The sequence below is a fragment of the Notechis scutatus genome, chromosome 8, assembly GCF_049901735.1.
Source record: "Notechis scutatus isolate UNSWTSFEM ecotype Mainland chromosome 8, rNotScu1.2, whole genome shotgun sequence".
NCBI classification, from domain to species: domain Eukaryota; kingdom Metazoa; phylum Chordata; class Lepidosauria; order Squamata; family Elapidae; genus Notechis; species Notechis scutatus.
In genome coordinates, this window is record NC_142016.1 from 21,067,112 (window position 1) to 21,084,667 (window position 17,556).

At 43.1% G+C, this 17,556-nt stretch overlaps 1 protein-coding gene across 1 annotated transcript; it reads left to right on the forward strand.

Moving 5' to 3' along the window:
• The first annotated feature begins 761 nt into the window (after positions 1 to 761).
• LOC148129952 (uncharacterized) lies at positions 762 to 9,315 on the forward strand. Its single transcript, XM_087971048.1, has 3 exons — positions 762 to 881; positions 7,895 to 8,011; positions 8,924 to 9,315. The coding sequence occupies exons 1-3, from the start codon at positions 833 to 835 to the stop codon at positions 9,154 to 9,156; spliced, it is 399 nt and encodes a 132-aa protein (XP_087827174.1). The 5' UTR covers positions 762 to 832; the 3' UTR covers positions 9,157 to 9,315.
• The last annotated feature ends 8,241 nt before the right edge of the window (positions 9,316 to 17,556 follow it).

The window sequence follows — 17,556 nt, forward strand, 5'->3', positions numbered from 1 at the left end:
CTCTATCAGTCCAACTGACCACCTAGATGTTCTATTCAGGGGGGAAATAGGAAGAAAATGCAATATTGGGTATGCTAATTGCTTTGAGTTATTTATAAAAATAATAGTGATAGATGATGATAGATAGATAGATAGATAGATAGATAGATAGATAGATAGATAGATATAGATAGATAGATAGATAGATAGATAGATAGATAGATAGATAGATAGATAGATAGATAGATAGATAGATAGATAGATAGATAGATAGATAGATAGATAGATAGATAGATATGGATGGATAGACAGATAGACAGACAGACAGATATGGATGGACAGACAGACAGACAGACAGACAGACAGACAGATAGGGATGGATGGATGGATGGATGGATGGATGGAAAGATAGATAGATAGATAGATAGGAATGGATGGATGGATGGATAGATAGATAGATAGATAGATAGATAGATAGATAGATAGATAGATAGATAGATAGATAGTGTCAGTGTTCCAATGAAACTCCCCATTCTCATTCAGCACTCAGAAACAAAGTTCATCCAAGTAAGAATTTATTGAAGAAGATAGATGATAGATAGATGGACGGATGGACGGACAGACAGAATGAGCTAGGACAGGCCTCCAGAATCTATGCAGAAGGCAATTCTACAGTAATGATCAGTAACAACTTTGAATCCTGAAGGGTAATTAAGCAGCAATTTTACAAGTGCTTCAAATACTTTTTTTGTACATAGATGCCTTGTGTGTGTTGTTTTGCAGAACTCCCAGGCCACACTCGTGCTCCTTCAAGATAAGATCATTTTTTAATCTCCATGCCTAACTCATCATCATGCAGTTTCTGCTGGGGCTCTTCTTCTTCTCCATCTTCCTGACTCCAGGTATGGTCAGAGTTGTGTTCCTGGGGGTTTCAGTGGAACTAAGGAGGGTCTTCCACACTGGCCATTGGGGGTTTTCTAGGGACTGTGGAAAAACCTTGAGAACTCCTCAAAGAAGGAGTCATTTGCTGTGGGTGCAGATTCAGAACAGACCAAGGTTTATCGAAATTGTTTTAAGTCAAGAGCAAATTTACCACATGTGTGGTCCTTTCATATGGAATAACCACTAAGCCAGAGGTGCTATTCAGCAGGTTTGTCTTGGTGCAAATGCTCTCAGTATACATAAAAGAAAAGATACATTCATCAAGAGTCAAGAATCATCAAGTACAACACTTAATAATAGTCATAGGGTTATATCAGGGGTGTCAAACTCAAATTCATCGGGGGCCGCATCAGCAGTTTGGTCCCCATCAAAGGGCCGGTTGTATCTGTAGGTCTATGTGTCCACTCTTTATTATCATAAATTAATGTCACTGCATTCAATTATTACTGTTTTTTGTAATAATGTAAGTAATTCCCTCTGCATCAACTTTTCTTTTCTTGGACATTTTTGGGGTATTTGATTGTAGTTTATGGTCCCTATACCACTGTAAAGTGACATGGAAGTGGTCAGTATATCCAAAATTTACCGCTCCACCTGCCTTATATGTGCCCAGCCATCTGCCCCCTTTTAAAGTGCCCAGCCATGTGCCCCTTTTATAGTGCCCAGCCATGTGCCCCCTTTTAAAGTGCCCAGCCATGTGCCCCCTTTTAAAGTGCCCAGCCATCTGCCCCCTTTTATAGTGCCCAGCCATCTGCCCCCTTTTATAGTGCCCAGCCATCTGCCCCCTCCATTTACTTTACTTACCTTTTACTTCTTTCTTTCTTTTACTTCTTTCTTCTTGCTCCTCTCCGCGGCGTCCGCGCGCTCCTCTGATCCCTGGAGATGTCGGGCGGACGTCACGTGATGACGTCACGTCCGACACCCAGGGAGCAGTGCGGGCAGGAAGAAGTCGGGCCAGGTCCCGGAAGGTAAGTAATTTTTTTTTTTTTTAACTTGAGCCATTTTTAAAATGAATTTACTCCGTGCAGGCACGGGTAAATTCATTGAAAAAAAAAGGGGAGGCTGCAAGGCTGGCGGCGCACCGGGCCATCAGACGAGGTCTGGCGGGCCGGATTTGGCCCGCGGGCCTTGTGTTTGACACCCCTGGGTTATATAGTCATAGGGTACAATAAGCAATCAAATCATACTAGGAAATAGTCAGTATAAATCGTAAGGATACAAGTTAACAGATTATTAACAGATAATCAGAATTGGAAGGGACCTTGTAGGTCATCTAGTCCAACCCCCCGCCCAAGCGGGAGACCTTACACCATTTCTGACAAATGGCAGTCCAATCTCTTCTTGAAAGTCTCAAGTGATGACTGCTCCCAACAACTTCCGAGGGCAACTTCTGTTCCATTGATTGATTGTTCTCACTGTCAGAAAGTTTCTCCTTATTTCCAGGTTAAATCTCTCCTTGTTCAATTTCCAGCCATTATTCCATGTCTGGCCTACAGGTGCTTTAGAAAATAGCTTGACCCTCTCCTCCTCTCTGGGGCAGCCCCTCAAATATTGGAAGACTGCTATCCTTTCTCCCCTGGTCCTTCTCTTCCCTAGACTAGCCAGGCCCAGTTCCTGCAACCGTTCGTTGTATGTTTTAGTCTCCAGTCCCCTAATCATCCTGGTTGCTCTTCTGTGTACTTTTTCTAGAGTCTTCCGAGGGCAAGGTTACCAATGTTATGGCATTGGTTGATTGTTCTCACTGTCAGAAAGTTTCTCCTTATTTCCAGGTTAAATCTCTCCTTGTTCAGTTTCCATCCGTTATTCCTTGTCTGGCCTACAGGCACTTTAGTGACAAAGTGACAAAATTACAGTCATACAGTCACAAGTGGGAGGGGATGGGTGACGATTAGAAGATTAATAGTAATAGTAATGCAGACTTTGTAAATAGTTGGACAGTGTTTTGAGGGAATTATTTGTTTAGCAGAGTGATGGCGTTCGGGAAAAACTCTTCTTGTGTCTAGTTGTTCTGGTGTGCAGTGCTCTATAGGATCGTTTTGAGGGTAGGAGTTGAAACAGTTTATGTCCGGGATGTGAGGGGACTGTAAATATTTTATTTATTTGTCAATTGCTTACAAGATAATAGGTATAAGTAAAAAACATAGTTATGAATACATGAATACATATAAGAAAAATAAAAAAATAAAAGAAACAATAGGACAGGGACAGTAGGCACTTTGGTGCGCTTATGCACAGCCCTCTTTTTGACTTGTGCAGTATACAGATCCTCCATGGAAGGGAGGTTGGTAGTAATTGTTTTTTTCTGCAGTCCTAATTACTCTCTGGAGTCTGTGTCTGTCCTGTTGGGTTGCAGAACCAAACCAAACAGTTATAGAGATGCAGATGACAGACTCAATCATTCCTCTATATAACTGTATCAGCAGCTCCTTGGGCAGTTTGAGCCTTCTGAGTTGGCGCAGAAAGAACATTCTTTATTGTGAATATATATATATATATATATATATATATATATATATATATATATATATATATATATATATATATATATATATATATATATATATATATATATGTGGATCTTTGGTTATTCGGGTTTTCTCCGCGTAAGATTCAAAGTATCTAGGCAACGTTTCGGCGAGGTCCCACTCGCCATCTTCAGGCTGGTGCTTTCAGCTTAGTGCCAGTGCAAGCAGTGTGTGACCGGAGCTGCCATCTCCCTATATATACAAGTGGTGGGGGATGGTGTGCTGGGCTGGTTGGCTGTGCTGCAGCCTCTTGATTGTTTGATGGAGTTGATGTTGGTATAATGGGCTGTGTAATGGTCTTTTGTTGTAGAGATATCCTGGATCTTGTGCTGTCATCTCCTGGGTCGTTAGCCTCTTGTGTTTTAACGGCTTGGGTAATGGGTTGTGTGATGGGCTTGTGAGTTCTTTTGTTGTGGTATCCTGGGTCTTGCGTTGTAATCTCCTGGGTCGTTTGTGTTTTGATCTCTTTTCCATTAGCCTCCTGTGTAGTAACAGCTTGGGTAATGGGTTGTGTGATGACCTTGTGAGATTTATTGCTGTGGTATCCCTGGTCTTGTGCTGTGATATCCTGGGTCATTTGCTGTGTTGTGACTTCTTGAGTTCTTGAGGTGTAATTTCTTGAGTTTTCTGATGTGATGTCCTGAGCGGGTGGCTGTGATGTAGCATTTTGGGTTTTTAATATGGCTTTGAGTTTGGGGTCTGGGTCTGTGTTCGTTTGGCTTCGAGTTCGTGGTCGTGCCACATCTTCATGGTGGGGGTCAGTTCGCTTCATGTATGGTTCAGAGGAGTTTGAAGTGGGTAGTGATGCAGCTGCAGTGCGGCTTCTGGTCTGTGGTCGTGTCTCATCTTCTGTGTGGGTGTGAGTCTGATTTTTACGTGGAAGTGTGGTAGTGGCATCTTGTGTGGCCCTCATGGGTGTGGGTCTGGTGTCATTTATCATGTTGGGTACTCGTCTGTTCATGAGGGCGGGTTTCCAAATGGCTGGTAAGCGGGAGGTGTCATCTCTTTTATTCATGCTGTGTGGGCGTTTTTCTATCTCTATGGCTTCTCTGATTATTCTGCTGCTGTGGTGTTCAGTTTTGGCGATAGTTCTGGTATTTTTAAAGTCAATCTCATGTCCTGTGGCTTTGAGGTGTTGGACCAGGGAAGAGGTAGGTTCTTCTTTTTTGATTGAGTTCTTATGTTCTTCAACGCGTGCACTTATTCTTCTGTTAGTTTGTCCAATGTATGTGGTGAGGCAGGCAGTGCAGGGATTTCATATACTCCTTGGTTTTCTAACTCGATTTTGTCTTTAGGGTTTCTTAGGATGGTGGATATTTTTCTGTTTGTGCAGAATGCTGTTTTAATGTTGTGTTTTGGAGGATCTTGCTGATTTTGTCTGTAGTGCCTTTTATATATGGGAGGAGGGCTTTGCCGTTCTCTTGTTCTCTGTCTTGGATTTTGGTTGGGGTTTCTTTTTGGATTAGGTGGGTGATCTTCTTTCTTTGAAATCCATTGGCTGTTAGTACGTTGGTGAGAGTGTTTAGTTCGGTTTTTAGGTGTTGTTCATCAGTTAAGCATTTTGTTCTGGAGATGAGTGTCTCAGCTACGGAATTGATCTGTGCTGGGTGGTGGTGTGAGAGTGCGTGTAGATAGCGGTTTGTATGTGTTTTCTTTTGGTAGATGGTGTGTCCTAGGGAGCCATTGGGTTTTTTGTATACCAAGACATCTAGGAAGGGAAGTTGATTGTTAGCTTCTGTTTCCATGGTGAATTGTATTTTGGGGTGTAGGCTGTTGAGGTGTGTGAGGAAGTTGTTCAGTTTTTCTTTCCCGTGTGGCCAGATTATGAAGGTGTCATCTACGTATCTGAGCCAGAGTTTGGGTTTGTGATCATATTTTTCTAGAGCTTGTGTTTCAAAGTGTTCCATGTAGAGGTTTGCGATGACAGGTGAGAGGGTGATCCCATGGGTGCTCCTTCTATTTGTTTGTATTTTTGTCCATTGTAGGTGAAGTATGTATTGGATAGACAGTGGTTGGTCAGATCTAGGATGTGCTTGGGGGTTGTATTTGTTTTGGATGGCTGTCAAGGCTTCTTTTATTGGCACTTGGGTGAAGAGGGATATGACATCGAAGCTAACTAGTAGGTCGCTGGGTTGTAAGTTTTGTTTCTTTATGATCTCGATGAACTGGAATGAGTTTCTTACATGTGAGTTGATGGATTCTGCATAGGGCTGTAGTTGTTTGGCGAGAAATTTGGCTAGGTTTTGTAGAGGTGAGCCTATGGAGCTGACTATTGGTCTAAGTGGAGTTCCTTCTTTGTGTATCTTGGGGAGACCATAAAGCTTAGGGCATCTGGATGATTTCTCTCTGGGTATGATTCTTTGCTGGATTTCTTCACTGATGGGGAGGCTTTTATTTTGGATCTGGTGGTTTTTTCTAGGTAGGTGGTGGGGTCTGTCTTTAGGGGTTTGTATGTGGGGTCTAGGAGTAGGTTGGTTAACTTGGTTTGGTAGTCAGATGTGTTCATAACCACTGTTGCGTTGCCCTTGTCTGCTGGTAGGATTATTATGCTGGTGTCTTCTTTCAGGTTACGTAGTGCAGTTTGTTCTTCTTTGGATAAGTTGCTTTTGGGTGGTTTGCTAGTGCAGAGGATGTTGGTGATTTCGAGTCTGATTCTATTAGCCTCATCAGGGTTGGTTTTGGTCAGGCTGGTTTCAACTCCGCATATGATGGTTTCTGTGGGGATGTGTTTGGGAGCAACAGCAAAGTTGAATCCTTTTGAAAGGACCTTGGTTTCGGCTTCGGTGAGGATCTTGTCTGAGATGTTGTGCACTGTTTGTTTCATGTGTGGTTGTGAGGGGGGGGGAGCCAATGGATTTCAAAGAAAGAAGATCACCCACCTAATCCAAAAAGAAACCCCAACCAAAATCCAAGACAGAGAACAAGAGAACGGCAAAGCCCTCCTCCCATATATAAAAGGCACTACAGACAAAATCAGCAAGATCCTCCAAAAACACAACATTAAAACAGCATTCTGCACAAACAGAAAAATATCCACCATCCTAAGAAACCCTAAAGACAAAATCGAGTTAGAAAACCAAGGAGTATATGAAATCCCCTGCACTGCCTGCCTCACCACATACATTGGACAAACTAACAGAAGAATAAGTGCACGCGTTGAAGAACATAAGAACTCAATCAAAAAAGAAGAACCTACCTCTTCCCTGGTCCAACACCTCAAAGCCACAGGACATGAGATTGACTTTAAAAATACCAGAACTATCGCCAAAACTGAACACCACAGCAGCAGAATAATCAGAGAAGCCATAGAGATAGAAAAACGCCCACACAGCATGAATAAAAGAGATGACACCTCCGCTTACCAGCCATTTGGAAACCCGCCCTCATGAACAGACGAGTACCCAACATGATAAATGACACCAGACCCACACCCATGAGGGCCACACAAGATGCCACTACCACACTTCCACGTAAAAATCAGACTCACACCCACACAGAAGATGAGACACGACCACAGACCAGAAGCCGCACTGCAGCTGCATCACTACCCACTTCAAACTCCTCTGAACCATACATGAAGCGAACTGACCCCCACCATGAAGATGTGGCACGACCACGAACTCGAAGCCAAACGAACACAGACCCAGACCCCAAACTCAAAGCCATATTAAAAACCCAAAATGCTACATCACAGCCACCCGCTCAGGACATCACATCAGAAAACTCAAGAAATTACACCTCAAGAACTCAAGAAGTCACAACACAGCAAATGACCCAGGATATCACAGCACAAGACCAGGGATACCACAGCAATAAATCTCACAAGGTCATCACACAACCCATTACCCAAGCTGTTACTACACAGGAGGCTAATGGAAAAGAGATCAAAACACAAACGACCCAGGAGATTACAACGCAAGACCCAGGATACCACAACAAAAGAACTCACAAGCCCATCACACAACCCATTACCCAAGCCGTTAAAACACAAGAGGCTAACGACCCAGGAGATGACAGCACAAGATCCAGGATATCTCTACAACAAAAGACCATTACACAGCCCATTATACCAACATCAACTCCATCAAACAATCAAGAGGCTGCAGCACAGCCAACCAGCCCAGCACACCATCCCCCACCACTTGTATATATAGGGAGATGGCAGCTCCGGTCACACACTGCTTGCACTGGCACTAAGCTGAAAGCACCAGCCTGAAGATGGCGAGTGGGACCTCGCCGAAACGTTGCCTAGATACTTTGAATCTTACGCGAGAAAACCCGAATAACCAAAGATCCACATACAAATACCCGAGAACCTCAGAAAACATATATATATATATATATATATATATATATATATATATATATATATATATATATATATATATATATATATATATATATATATATATATATATTAGCTCCACCCACTTTCCCCTCCTTTCCAGGTAGTTCCATGAAGTGTGAATATTGCGTATCAACTACTTCAAATTGCTCTGGCTCACAGCAAGTATGTTCTGGTAGGAATGCTGTCTGCATGACTTTGATAACTGAAATTACTGCAAGTGAGTAAGACTAGTTCTATTTTTCCCAACAGGGAAATAAATAACACAGGTTTTACAACATACATAAATCTGATTGACCATGTCCCATCAGGTTGGTGATGGACCTTGAGCAGTGGTGGGATTCCAATAATTTAACAACCGGTTCTCTGCCCTAATGACTTCTTCCAACAACCAGTTCGCCAAACTGCTCAAAAAGTTAACAACCGGTTCTCCCAAAGTGATGTGAACTGGCTGAATCCCACCACTGTCCTTCAGGTCTTCCAACAGTGCCCCCATCACCAGTGAAATGAAGCCTATCCACCTTGATGTTGGTTGTTCTCTTCTTCTCTTTTCTTTTAAATTTTCCCATGGCCTTCTTCAGAGAGTCTTCATATAACGTGTCTGATGTAGGATAAGTTTTTTTAAATTTTATTTATACATTTTTCTTTAGTCATGTTCTAGTCATGTTCACCACATATGATAGTAGGAACCCGGTATCTGGTTACATTTCCAACATTTAGCAGACATGTTTTTAAACATCTTTGCTAGCCTTGCTGGTAGCAGATAGTAATAGCAATTAGATTTATATACCACTTCACAGTGCTTTTACAGCCCTCTCTAAGTGGTTTACAGAGTCACCATGTTGCCCCCAACAATCTGGGTCCTCATTTTACCCACGTCAGAAGGATAGAAGGCTGAGTCAACCTTGAGCCTGGTGAGATTCGAACTGCCAAATTGCAGGCAGCTGGCAGTCAGCAGAAGTAGTCTGCAGTACTGCACTCTAACCACTGCGCCACCTCAGCTCAGGATAATGTAAGAAGATTTGAGCCTGGCCATGTAGATAGGATTGGAAACCTGGATTTGGGTGGGTGGAGGAATCCCTTCAAGTTTGAGTGATGGCTCTGATCACTGGTTTCTCTTCTCTTCCTCCAGCAGTGAAAATTCCTGCCAGCATGAAACGTTGCAGTACGATGGATGATTGCAAGCATTATGAAGATCTAAGGGGGAAGAATTTATCTGGCCAGCCATTCAACATAACCGATAATTTCGCTGGTCTTCTAGTTGGATCAGTCATTAAAGACGTTTCCTGCAGCAAAGCTCCTTCCTCTTTTGCATCCTTCTTCCCAGCATTCCTTGGGTGCCTCCTGATGAAGCTTCTCTTCTAAAGTTCTTTCTTCCACCCAAGAAGTTGCCCCCTTTTTCTTGGCCTGTATAATCTCTCCATCTGATCAGGCGGGATCTTGGATGTTATGCGTATGTGTCTAAATTTTACCAAGTTAAGCCGACAGAAATACAATCAGCCACCTTGAATGTGTGTTTGAAGAAAACTATTTTATGTTATTTTATTTATTCAGCTTTTTTCCCCTTTAATTTTATGCTATTGATGCCATCTCAATCCCGTTGGCAACTCCGTGCATCAATTTTTTTCTTCCAGTTTAGTCTACAACCCTGGAGTTTTCTAGAGAGAAGAAAGCTTTGCTGAGCTGGTTCAAAAGCATTAAACACACACACATACACACAGAAACAAAGAGACACAGATGCACACACACACACACACACACACACACACACACACACACACACACGGAGGGAGGAAAGAGAATTAACAAGCTCCACTCTGCAATCTTCCACTTTTTTTCTTGTCTAAGGTAAAGGTAAAGGTTCCCCTCGCACATCCATGCTAGTCGTTTCTGGCTCTCGTGGGCGGTGCTCATCTCTGTTACAAAGCCGAAGAGCCAGCGCTGTCTGAAGACGTCTCCGTGGTCATGTGGCTAGCATGACTAAATGCCGAAGGTGCACGGAACACTGTTACCTTCCCACCAAAGTGGTCCCTATTTTTCTACTTGCATTTTTTACATGCTTTCAAACTGCTAGGTTGGCAAAAACTGGGACAAGTAACGGGAGCTCACTCCATGATGCAGCGCTAGGGATTCGAACCGTCGCATTGCCGACCTTTCTGATTGACAAGCTCAGCATCTGAGCCACTGAGCCACCACGTCTTTTCTTGTCTAGTAATAGCCTAAGAGACTGTGACTTCTAGCCATGCCTTAGGCATGAGGCCAGTTTGGGTCATTCATTCTCTCTCAAGCTAAGAGGGGGTCAACCTGTTCTCCAAAGCACTTTGAGGCAGGACAAGAAGCAACGGATGGAAACCAACCAAGGAGAGAAGCAATCTAGAACGAAGGAGAAATTTCCTGACAGTCAGAACAATTAACCAGTGGAACGACTTGCCTACAGAAGTTGTGGATGTTCCACCACTGGCAGCTGCTAAGAAGAGACTGGACAGCCACTGGTCCGAAATGGCATAGGGCAGTGGTTCTCAACCTGTGGTCTGTGGACCCCTGGGGCTCCCACCATGTCATCACGGGGTCCGCAAAGGCTTGAAGATTTAAATTTTGAGTTTGGTCTTAGGGTCTGGGGCCATGGTCCATGGCCACCAAAGGTATTTTAAGGGAGTCTGTGGTGAAGAAAAGGTTGAGAACCACTGGTATAGGGTTTCTTGCTTGAGCACAGGGTTAGACTAGAAGACCTCAAAGGTCCCTTCCAAGTCTGTTATTCTTTCTATTCTGATATGGCAAGCTATTTCTGAAAATGTGGTTGTTATCAGGAAACAACGATTCAAAGGCACCCACACAAACACACACACACACACACACACACACACTCCCAGACTTTTTGGCTTATGAGCCACATAATGGCTTCCTGCATTTCCTGAACCCAGCCTACTCCACAGACCACAGCTGAACAATCCTAGCTTTGTACAAGGCACGATTACAGTCACAATCCTGGAATGCAATGGCTCCATACTTGCTCGGAAAGGCCTAGTTTCCAAGAAGCCACCTTTTGTGTGCATTTGTTTGAGTAAGGAGCAGAAGTCAAATCTCCTAAAATCAGTAAATATCCTTCCTCTGCTTTGCCCTGCCTATTTACAAGCATTTTTTTTTAAAACTTCTGTTTGGTTGGATTTCTGCACTGGGGTAGAACACATCCAGTCCTCCCTGTTTGGCAGCATTGCGAAATGCTGAAAGAACTTTTAATTCAATTTTTGTTTTTTTTAAAAAATGATATTCAATTGAAGTTGCAAGCCTATAAGGAACTTGGGTGAAGATGTGAATCAGGCCTATTTAACACATCTCCCATAAATTTCCCATAAATATGCAGCACTTGAGTCCAGATGTGGTTTTGTGTGTACATGTCTGTGCATGTTTACCTGTTAGGATGTGTTAGTAAGTTCAACGACATTTTCTTCCTGTTTAGGCTGCAAATGTACACAAAATGATAAGGTTGAACTTGAGTTACCCAGAAGAGTGAACTTGAGGGAGAGAAGGGATAAAAATGCAAAGATTAAAAAAAAACCCACAAAAAACTTCTTCACAAAAAAGGAAGTGTGTGACCAAGCTTATCAAAACAGATGTTGGGGACATTGTAAAGGGGAAATTGTGAACGGAAGTGAGCCATTTTTCTGCTGTTGGCTGACATATGAAGAACGGTTGCAGGGACTGGGTATGACTAGTCTAATGAAAAGAAGGACTAGGGGAGACAGGATAGCAGTCTTCCAATATCTCAGGGGCTGCCCCAAAGAAGAGGGAGTCAAGCTATTCTCCAAAGCCCCTGAAGGCAGGACAAGAAGCAACAGGTGGAAACTAATCAAGGAGAGAAACAACTTAAAACTAAGGAGAAATTTCCTGACAGTCAGAACAATTATTCAGTGGCTCCAGAAGTTGTGGGTACTCCAACACTGAAGGTTTTTTAAAAAGATGTTGGATAACCATTTGTCTGAAGTGTTGTAGGGTTTCCTGCCTAAACAGGGAGTTGGACTAGAAGACCTCTAAGGTCCCTTCCAACTTCATCAGTGGTTAAAACAGGGAAGGCCTTGGTTTTAAACTACACCCTTTTGTGATCCCAACCAACAATTACAACAGTCTTCAATCACAGGAAGCTCAAGAACAGCAAACAAATGTTATCTTTTGAGAAAGGAAGAGCATCTTTTTGAATTACTCTTTTTCCTTTTTCCTTTGCCAGTCCAGACTCAAACAATCAAGAACCACATGAATTCACTGATTAAAATATGTTCTTGGTAGCTCTACAGTAGTTGCAAGATGCTCTTTTATGAAAGCCTTCTAAATAGTTTCTCTCTAATGAGGGATTGAACGTCTGAAGAACATGGCCAAGAAAACCCCTCCCAGTGAAAAACTGGGTGTTTAATCCCCAGATATTTTAAACTGCAGATTACTCATCATCTATTCTTTGCACAAAATTCAAAGGGTAATCCTGGGAGTAGGAGTCCATGGGTCTTAAAGTTGCCGAGGTTGGACCTAGACTTTAAACGTGGTCGTATCTAAAATTACATAAAATGTGCTAACACCTAAAATTGCTAAAAAAAATGGGGGTAGCTAAAGGTTTGTTACTATCTGAAGTTACATCAATTTCTAAACACCATCCTAAATTGCATTAACAGAGGGATACAATCAAGGTCAAATGATGTACTAATACCATTCTATAAAGCCTTAGTAAGACCACACTTAGAGTATTGCATCCAGTTTTGGTCACCACACTATAAAAAAGATGTTGAGACTCTAGAAAAAGTGCAGAGAAAAGCAGGGGTGGGATTCAAATTTTTTAACAACCAGTTCTGTGGGCGTGGCTAGGTGGGCATGGCCTTTTTTTTGCAGCAACCCTCCATTTTTTGGGCCTTTTGGGCCTCAGGGAAGCCTCCTGGGGGGTGTTTTTACTCCCAGAAGGCTTCCCTGGGGCCCAGGGCGGCAGAAAATGGAGCCTCCATTTTGGGGGCTTCTGGGCCCAGGGCACGATTTACCTGTTCTCCAAACTGTGCAGAATCATAACAACCAGTTCTATAGAACCGGTCTAGAATTCCATTCCCTGGAGAAGAGCAACCAGGATGATTAGGGGACTGGAGGCTAAAACAGTTGCAGGAACTGGGCATGGCTAGTCTAGTGAAGAGAAGGACCAGGGGAGACATGATAGCAGTCTTCCAATATTTGAGGGGCTGCCACAGAGAGTTGAGGGAGCTTCATCACTTGAGACTTTCAAGAAGAGACTGGACTGCCATTTGTCAGAAATGGTGTAGGGTCTTCCACTTGGGTGGGTGGGGGACAGGTGTTGGACTAGATGACTTAGAAGGTCCCTTCCAACTCTGTTAATCTGTAAATCTGTAAAATCGCATTTGTTCTATGCAGGAACCTGGCCTTCAGGGTCTGATGGATTGTTCATCTGGCTGTGCTGAATATTTAAACGAAGGGTGTGGTAATGTCAATTCATTTTCAAACAGCATTTGGGCTTAGCCCAATCTTGCACAATCAGACCAGCAATCTGCTCATGAGAGAGATGATAAACCAAGTGCAAATGCCTCAAAAACAAGAACAAACGTAAAAGGATATATTATGTGGGTTTCTATTTCTCCAAAATGACAAGAGCAGAATTTTTCACGTGCATCTTTTTAACACTTGGGAAAGGAAAGTTAAGAGAGCATAACCTCGAGGGGAAGAGAAAGTTATCTAACAGCTTTTTTGATGACGTATTTGATGTCAGGTGTCCATTTTTAAGTCTTGAGATATAATAGAACCTAGAAACTTGAAGGTCTGTACTGTTGTTACTGTGTTGTCTAGTATTGTGAGTGGGTGATGGTAAAGGAGGGCTTTTCCTAAAATCTAGTATCATTTCTACAGTTTTAAGTGTGTTCAGTTCAAGACTTTTCTGGACGCACCACAAGCTAGTTGTTCAACCTCCCATCTGTATGTAGATTTATCTTTGTCTCGAATGAGACCAATCACTGTTGCATCATCTGCAAACTTCAGTAATTTAACAGAGTGATCCTTTGAGATGCAGTCATTGGTATAGAGAGAGAAGTGGAGAGAGCACACAGCCCTGGGGAGGCCCTGTGCTAATTGTACAGAGATCTGATGTGATTTTTCCTAGCTTCACTTGTTGCTTCTGTTTGTTAGAAAGCTTATGATCCACTTACAAGTGTGGCTGACTGATTTAGTTTAGCTAGAAGATTAGCAATTGAGATACAATTGCATTCTTGCGCAAGCTTGGAAAACCAGAGATTAGTGATCACAATTTCAAATTTTAAATTGCTGGCTGGGGATTTGTGGGAGCTGAAATCCACATAGCTTAAAGTTGCCAAGTTTGGAGAAAACCCCTCCCCCCATTGATCTAAACACTGGAGGGAAGGTGGGAAACCCCTAGAGCTGGAGAATTGAGCATTATTGAGTTGGAAAACATCCCAGAAAAAGAAATCTTGTTGACAAGAAACTTTCCTTATTCTGACATTGTTCTTCAACTCTCTTAACCCTCTTTTCCTGTTTTGCAGATAGAGAAAATGGCTTTAATATAATAAAACTATGATAGGAAAGCACTGGCTTAGATTTATTTCTTGTCCTTCTAACCATCCAAGTGTTTTGTGTGGGTTATAAAATTCCTGAACAAAACTTATCTCTCCTACATCACAGCCCTAATATCATTTACTCTTGGAATAAATAGTTTGCCAGAAAGATACCAAGTTCAGATGCCAGTAAGAATTCCACAGCTTTCCTTCTAACAGTATGCATTAAAAAACCATTTCAGAAACCTTCCAGGAAACAACAACAACAATAAAACACTAAAAGCCATTAAGTGCAATAAATAAATAACATTTATTTAGGAAGGAAGGATGCAAAATAATGGAAACCCTCCTTGTTCTGTTAGTTCTTGAAGGAAGCAGATTATTATTATTTTTTGCTGGCTGCCAAAGAAATCCACATTATCCTGTTTCTGTTTCTTTTTTCATTGTTAACCTGAGGAGGAACAAGGATCTTTGTTAACAATTGCTGTTGGTATTTTTAAAAAACGAGAGGCACAATATGCTACTTAAGGTCAGTGTTACTCAACCACTTTAAAGATGTGAGGATGCCAACTTGCGGAATTCCTCAGCCGGCACCTGAGTTTTGCAATCAAGCTGAAATATTGCCCAAAAATAAAACCTCCTGCTTTCACTTTTAGTGAAAAGGAGATCTGAACATTTGTGGTTAGCAAGTGATTACTCTGTGCTGTAGCTGGATTCCTGCCACCCCACCTCCTTTGGTAACACCCAGGCTGAAGGCAATTGATTTTCCAAGTGAATGAGATTCTTTTGAATAAAATAGAGAACACTTTAGTTGAACTATGGCTGATCTCATTTTAGGATGTCTCTTTGGGTTTCCTCTCCAAGGAAAGAGACCACTATGGACTTCTCTCACTTGCAGTGGCTGGCTTCATGCAGTATGCTAAACCAGGGGACCCCCCCCCCCAACCTATGGGTCAGGGTCCACTATCAGACCGCAGCCTATTTGCAAGAGGGCTGTTCTCATAGCAGCTGCCAACGTTCACAGCACCACTTGTGCTTAGGGTGGCTGCCGGCACTTGCAACCCCACAGGAAGCCGTGTGCATGCTTACAAGCCTTCCCCTCGCATGAAACCATCCCTCCTCCCCTCCTCCCCATGCCAGGTCGTCAACCCAAGAACCATAATGTAGTTTTGTGAGCGGGGGGGGGGTATTCAGAGGGTTCGGACTGGTTCTTGCATCCATGTAGGGAAAATTTTGATGGGTTCACCAAATTGTGAGGGTTCCCAGCAACTTGTGTAAACGGAGTCCTCGTGCCTTAAACATATTATGGGTTCTGGATGTACGGTATGTACTGCTGATGCACTGAATTAGTGCATTGAGTATCTGTTTAGCCAGGGGTCTCCAACCTTGGCAACTTTAAGTCTGGAGGACTTCAACTCCCAAAGCTGGCTGGGGCATTCTGGGAGTTGAAGTCCTCCAGACTTAAAGTTGCCAAGGTTGGAGACCCCTGTGTTTAGCTACTGGGAATTTGAAGGGTCCTTGATGCTCTCTGAGCTTGCTGGCTTTCTTGCAGATGTAATACACAACATACAAACAAACAGACATACTTTCTTATATTTTCGGAAACGGAAATTTTGAGTAGTCCAGAGAACCAGGAAATACCACCTCTGACTGCCCCCCACCACCTATTCTCTGCCTCCTGAGTCCCAGCTGATTGGCTGGGTCTTCTTTTGTTGCCCTGCACAGGAGAACAGAGCTGGAAAGCAGGTTAGTGGGTAGAGAGGGAATGGGGATTTTGCAGCAACCTTCCCCCAGGAGTGGGGAGGGAATGGCGATTTTGCAGTATCCTTCCCCCTGCCACGCCCACCAAGTCACACCCACCAAGCCATACCCACAGAACCGGTAGTAAAATGTTTTGAATCCCACCACTGGTTAGCAAGTACACAGAGTTGTAACTTTAGGAGTTGTTGCATCAATTAGTGCCCTTGTTTCATTGCCCCTGGGCAAAATTTGACTACAGTCGGAGTTGTAGAAACATTATGTCTGGAAAAAGTCTATGAAAATGGTTGGTTCCTCCATCATACTGATAACGCAGAGATAGAAGCACTGCAAAGGTGTCTATACAGCAGGGTTGGTCAACTATGGCCCCTTTACTACCATGGATTTCAAACCCCAGATCTGAGCGTGGCTGGCTCAGGAATTCTGGGAGTTGAAAGTCCGCAGAAAGTTGTAAAGAGGTCGTAGTTGCCCATTCTTGCTATAGAGACTGCGGGACATTCGATGGGTATCTAACATTTCCCCAAAATATCCAGTAGGAAAAGGAGGGATTTTACTTTGAACCGAGTCAAGCATTTGGCCCATTTGAAGCAGAAGTTTAATATCGCTTGCTCATTGGCAGAACAGGCTGTAAACACATAATATTTGCACAATATTTGCAATAGCCTGATTGCACAAAAATAGAGCAATATTCATGCAACCAGCCTGGCTTCATGCATCGTGTCAAGCTCCATATGCAACCAGAAACCAGTTCAATATTCAATATCTGCAAAAGCAGACATATGAAATTGTATTTATTTATTTATTAAATGTGCCCCCCCACAAGTGATTCTACTCTAAGTGAATTTTAGAATAATCTTTCTCATAATAATGCCCAAAGCAAAATATTATACCTAACCCATGTATGTGTGTGTGTGTATATATTGTAACCCTTTCCTGTTGTGTAAATTGGGACAGACTGCTTGCTTCTCTTTCCTGTTGCATCCTCCCTGTGTGTCTATTGCATCAGAAAGTGATTCTCTGAAGAAGATGCATCTCTGAGTTGACAGCAATGCAAATGGCACAGCCTCATGGTCCTTGGTGGTAGTGCTTCTTCCGAGATGGGACTTGTAAAATGTCTGTCAGCCCTGGAGCCATTTCCTGACACCTCCCTGGCACTTTCAGGGCTGCCACAGTGAAGCGAGTTGAGCTGTGGGAACAGGAGAGAGGAGGAAGAGATAGCTAGGGGCAGAGGTGGCATTCAGCAGGTTCTGACCAGTTCTGGACAACCGGTAGTGGAAATTTTGAGTGGTTTGGAGACCCAGCAAATACCAACTCTGACTGGCCCTGCCCCATCTATTTTTTTTGCCTCCCGAGTCCCAGCTGATCGGCTGGGTCTTCTTTGGTTGCCCTGCACAGGAGAACGGAGCTGGAAAGCAGGTCAGTGGGGTGGGGAGGGAATGGGGATTTTGCAGTATCCTTCTCC

Excerpts from the sequence above, each read along its gene's own strand:
- LOC148129952 (XM_087971048.1), top strand. The coding sequence starts at position 833 with ATGCAGTTTCTGCTGGGGCTCTTCTTCTTCTCCATCTTCCTGACTCCA. Across the intron at positions 882-7,894 it reads CTCCATCTTCCTGACTCCAG|GTAGTTCCATGAAGTGTGAA; the intron begins GTATGGTCAGAG and ends CCTCCTTTCCAG. Across the intron at positions 8,012-8,923 it reads GATAACTGAAATTACTGCAA|CAGTGAAAATTCCTGCCAGC; the intron begins GTGAGTAAGACT and ends CTCTTCCTCCAG.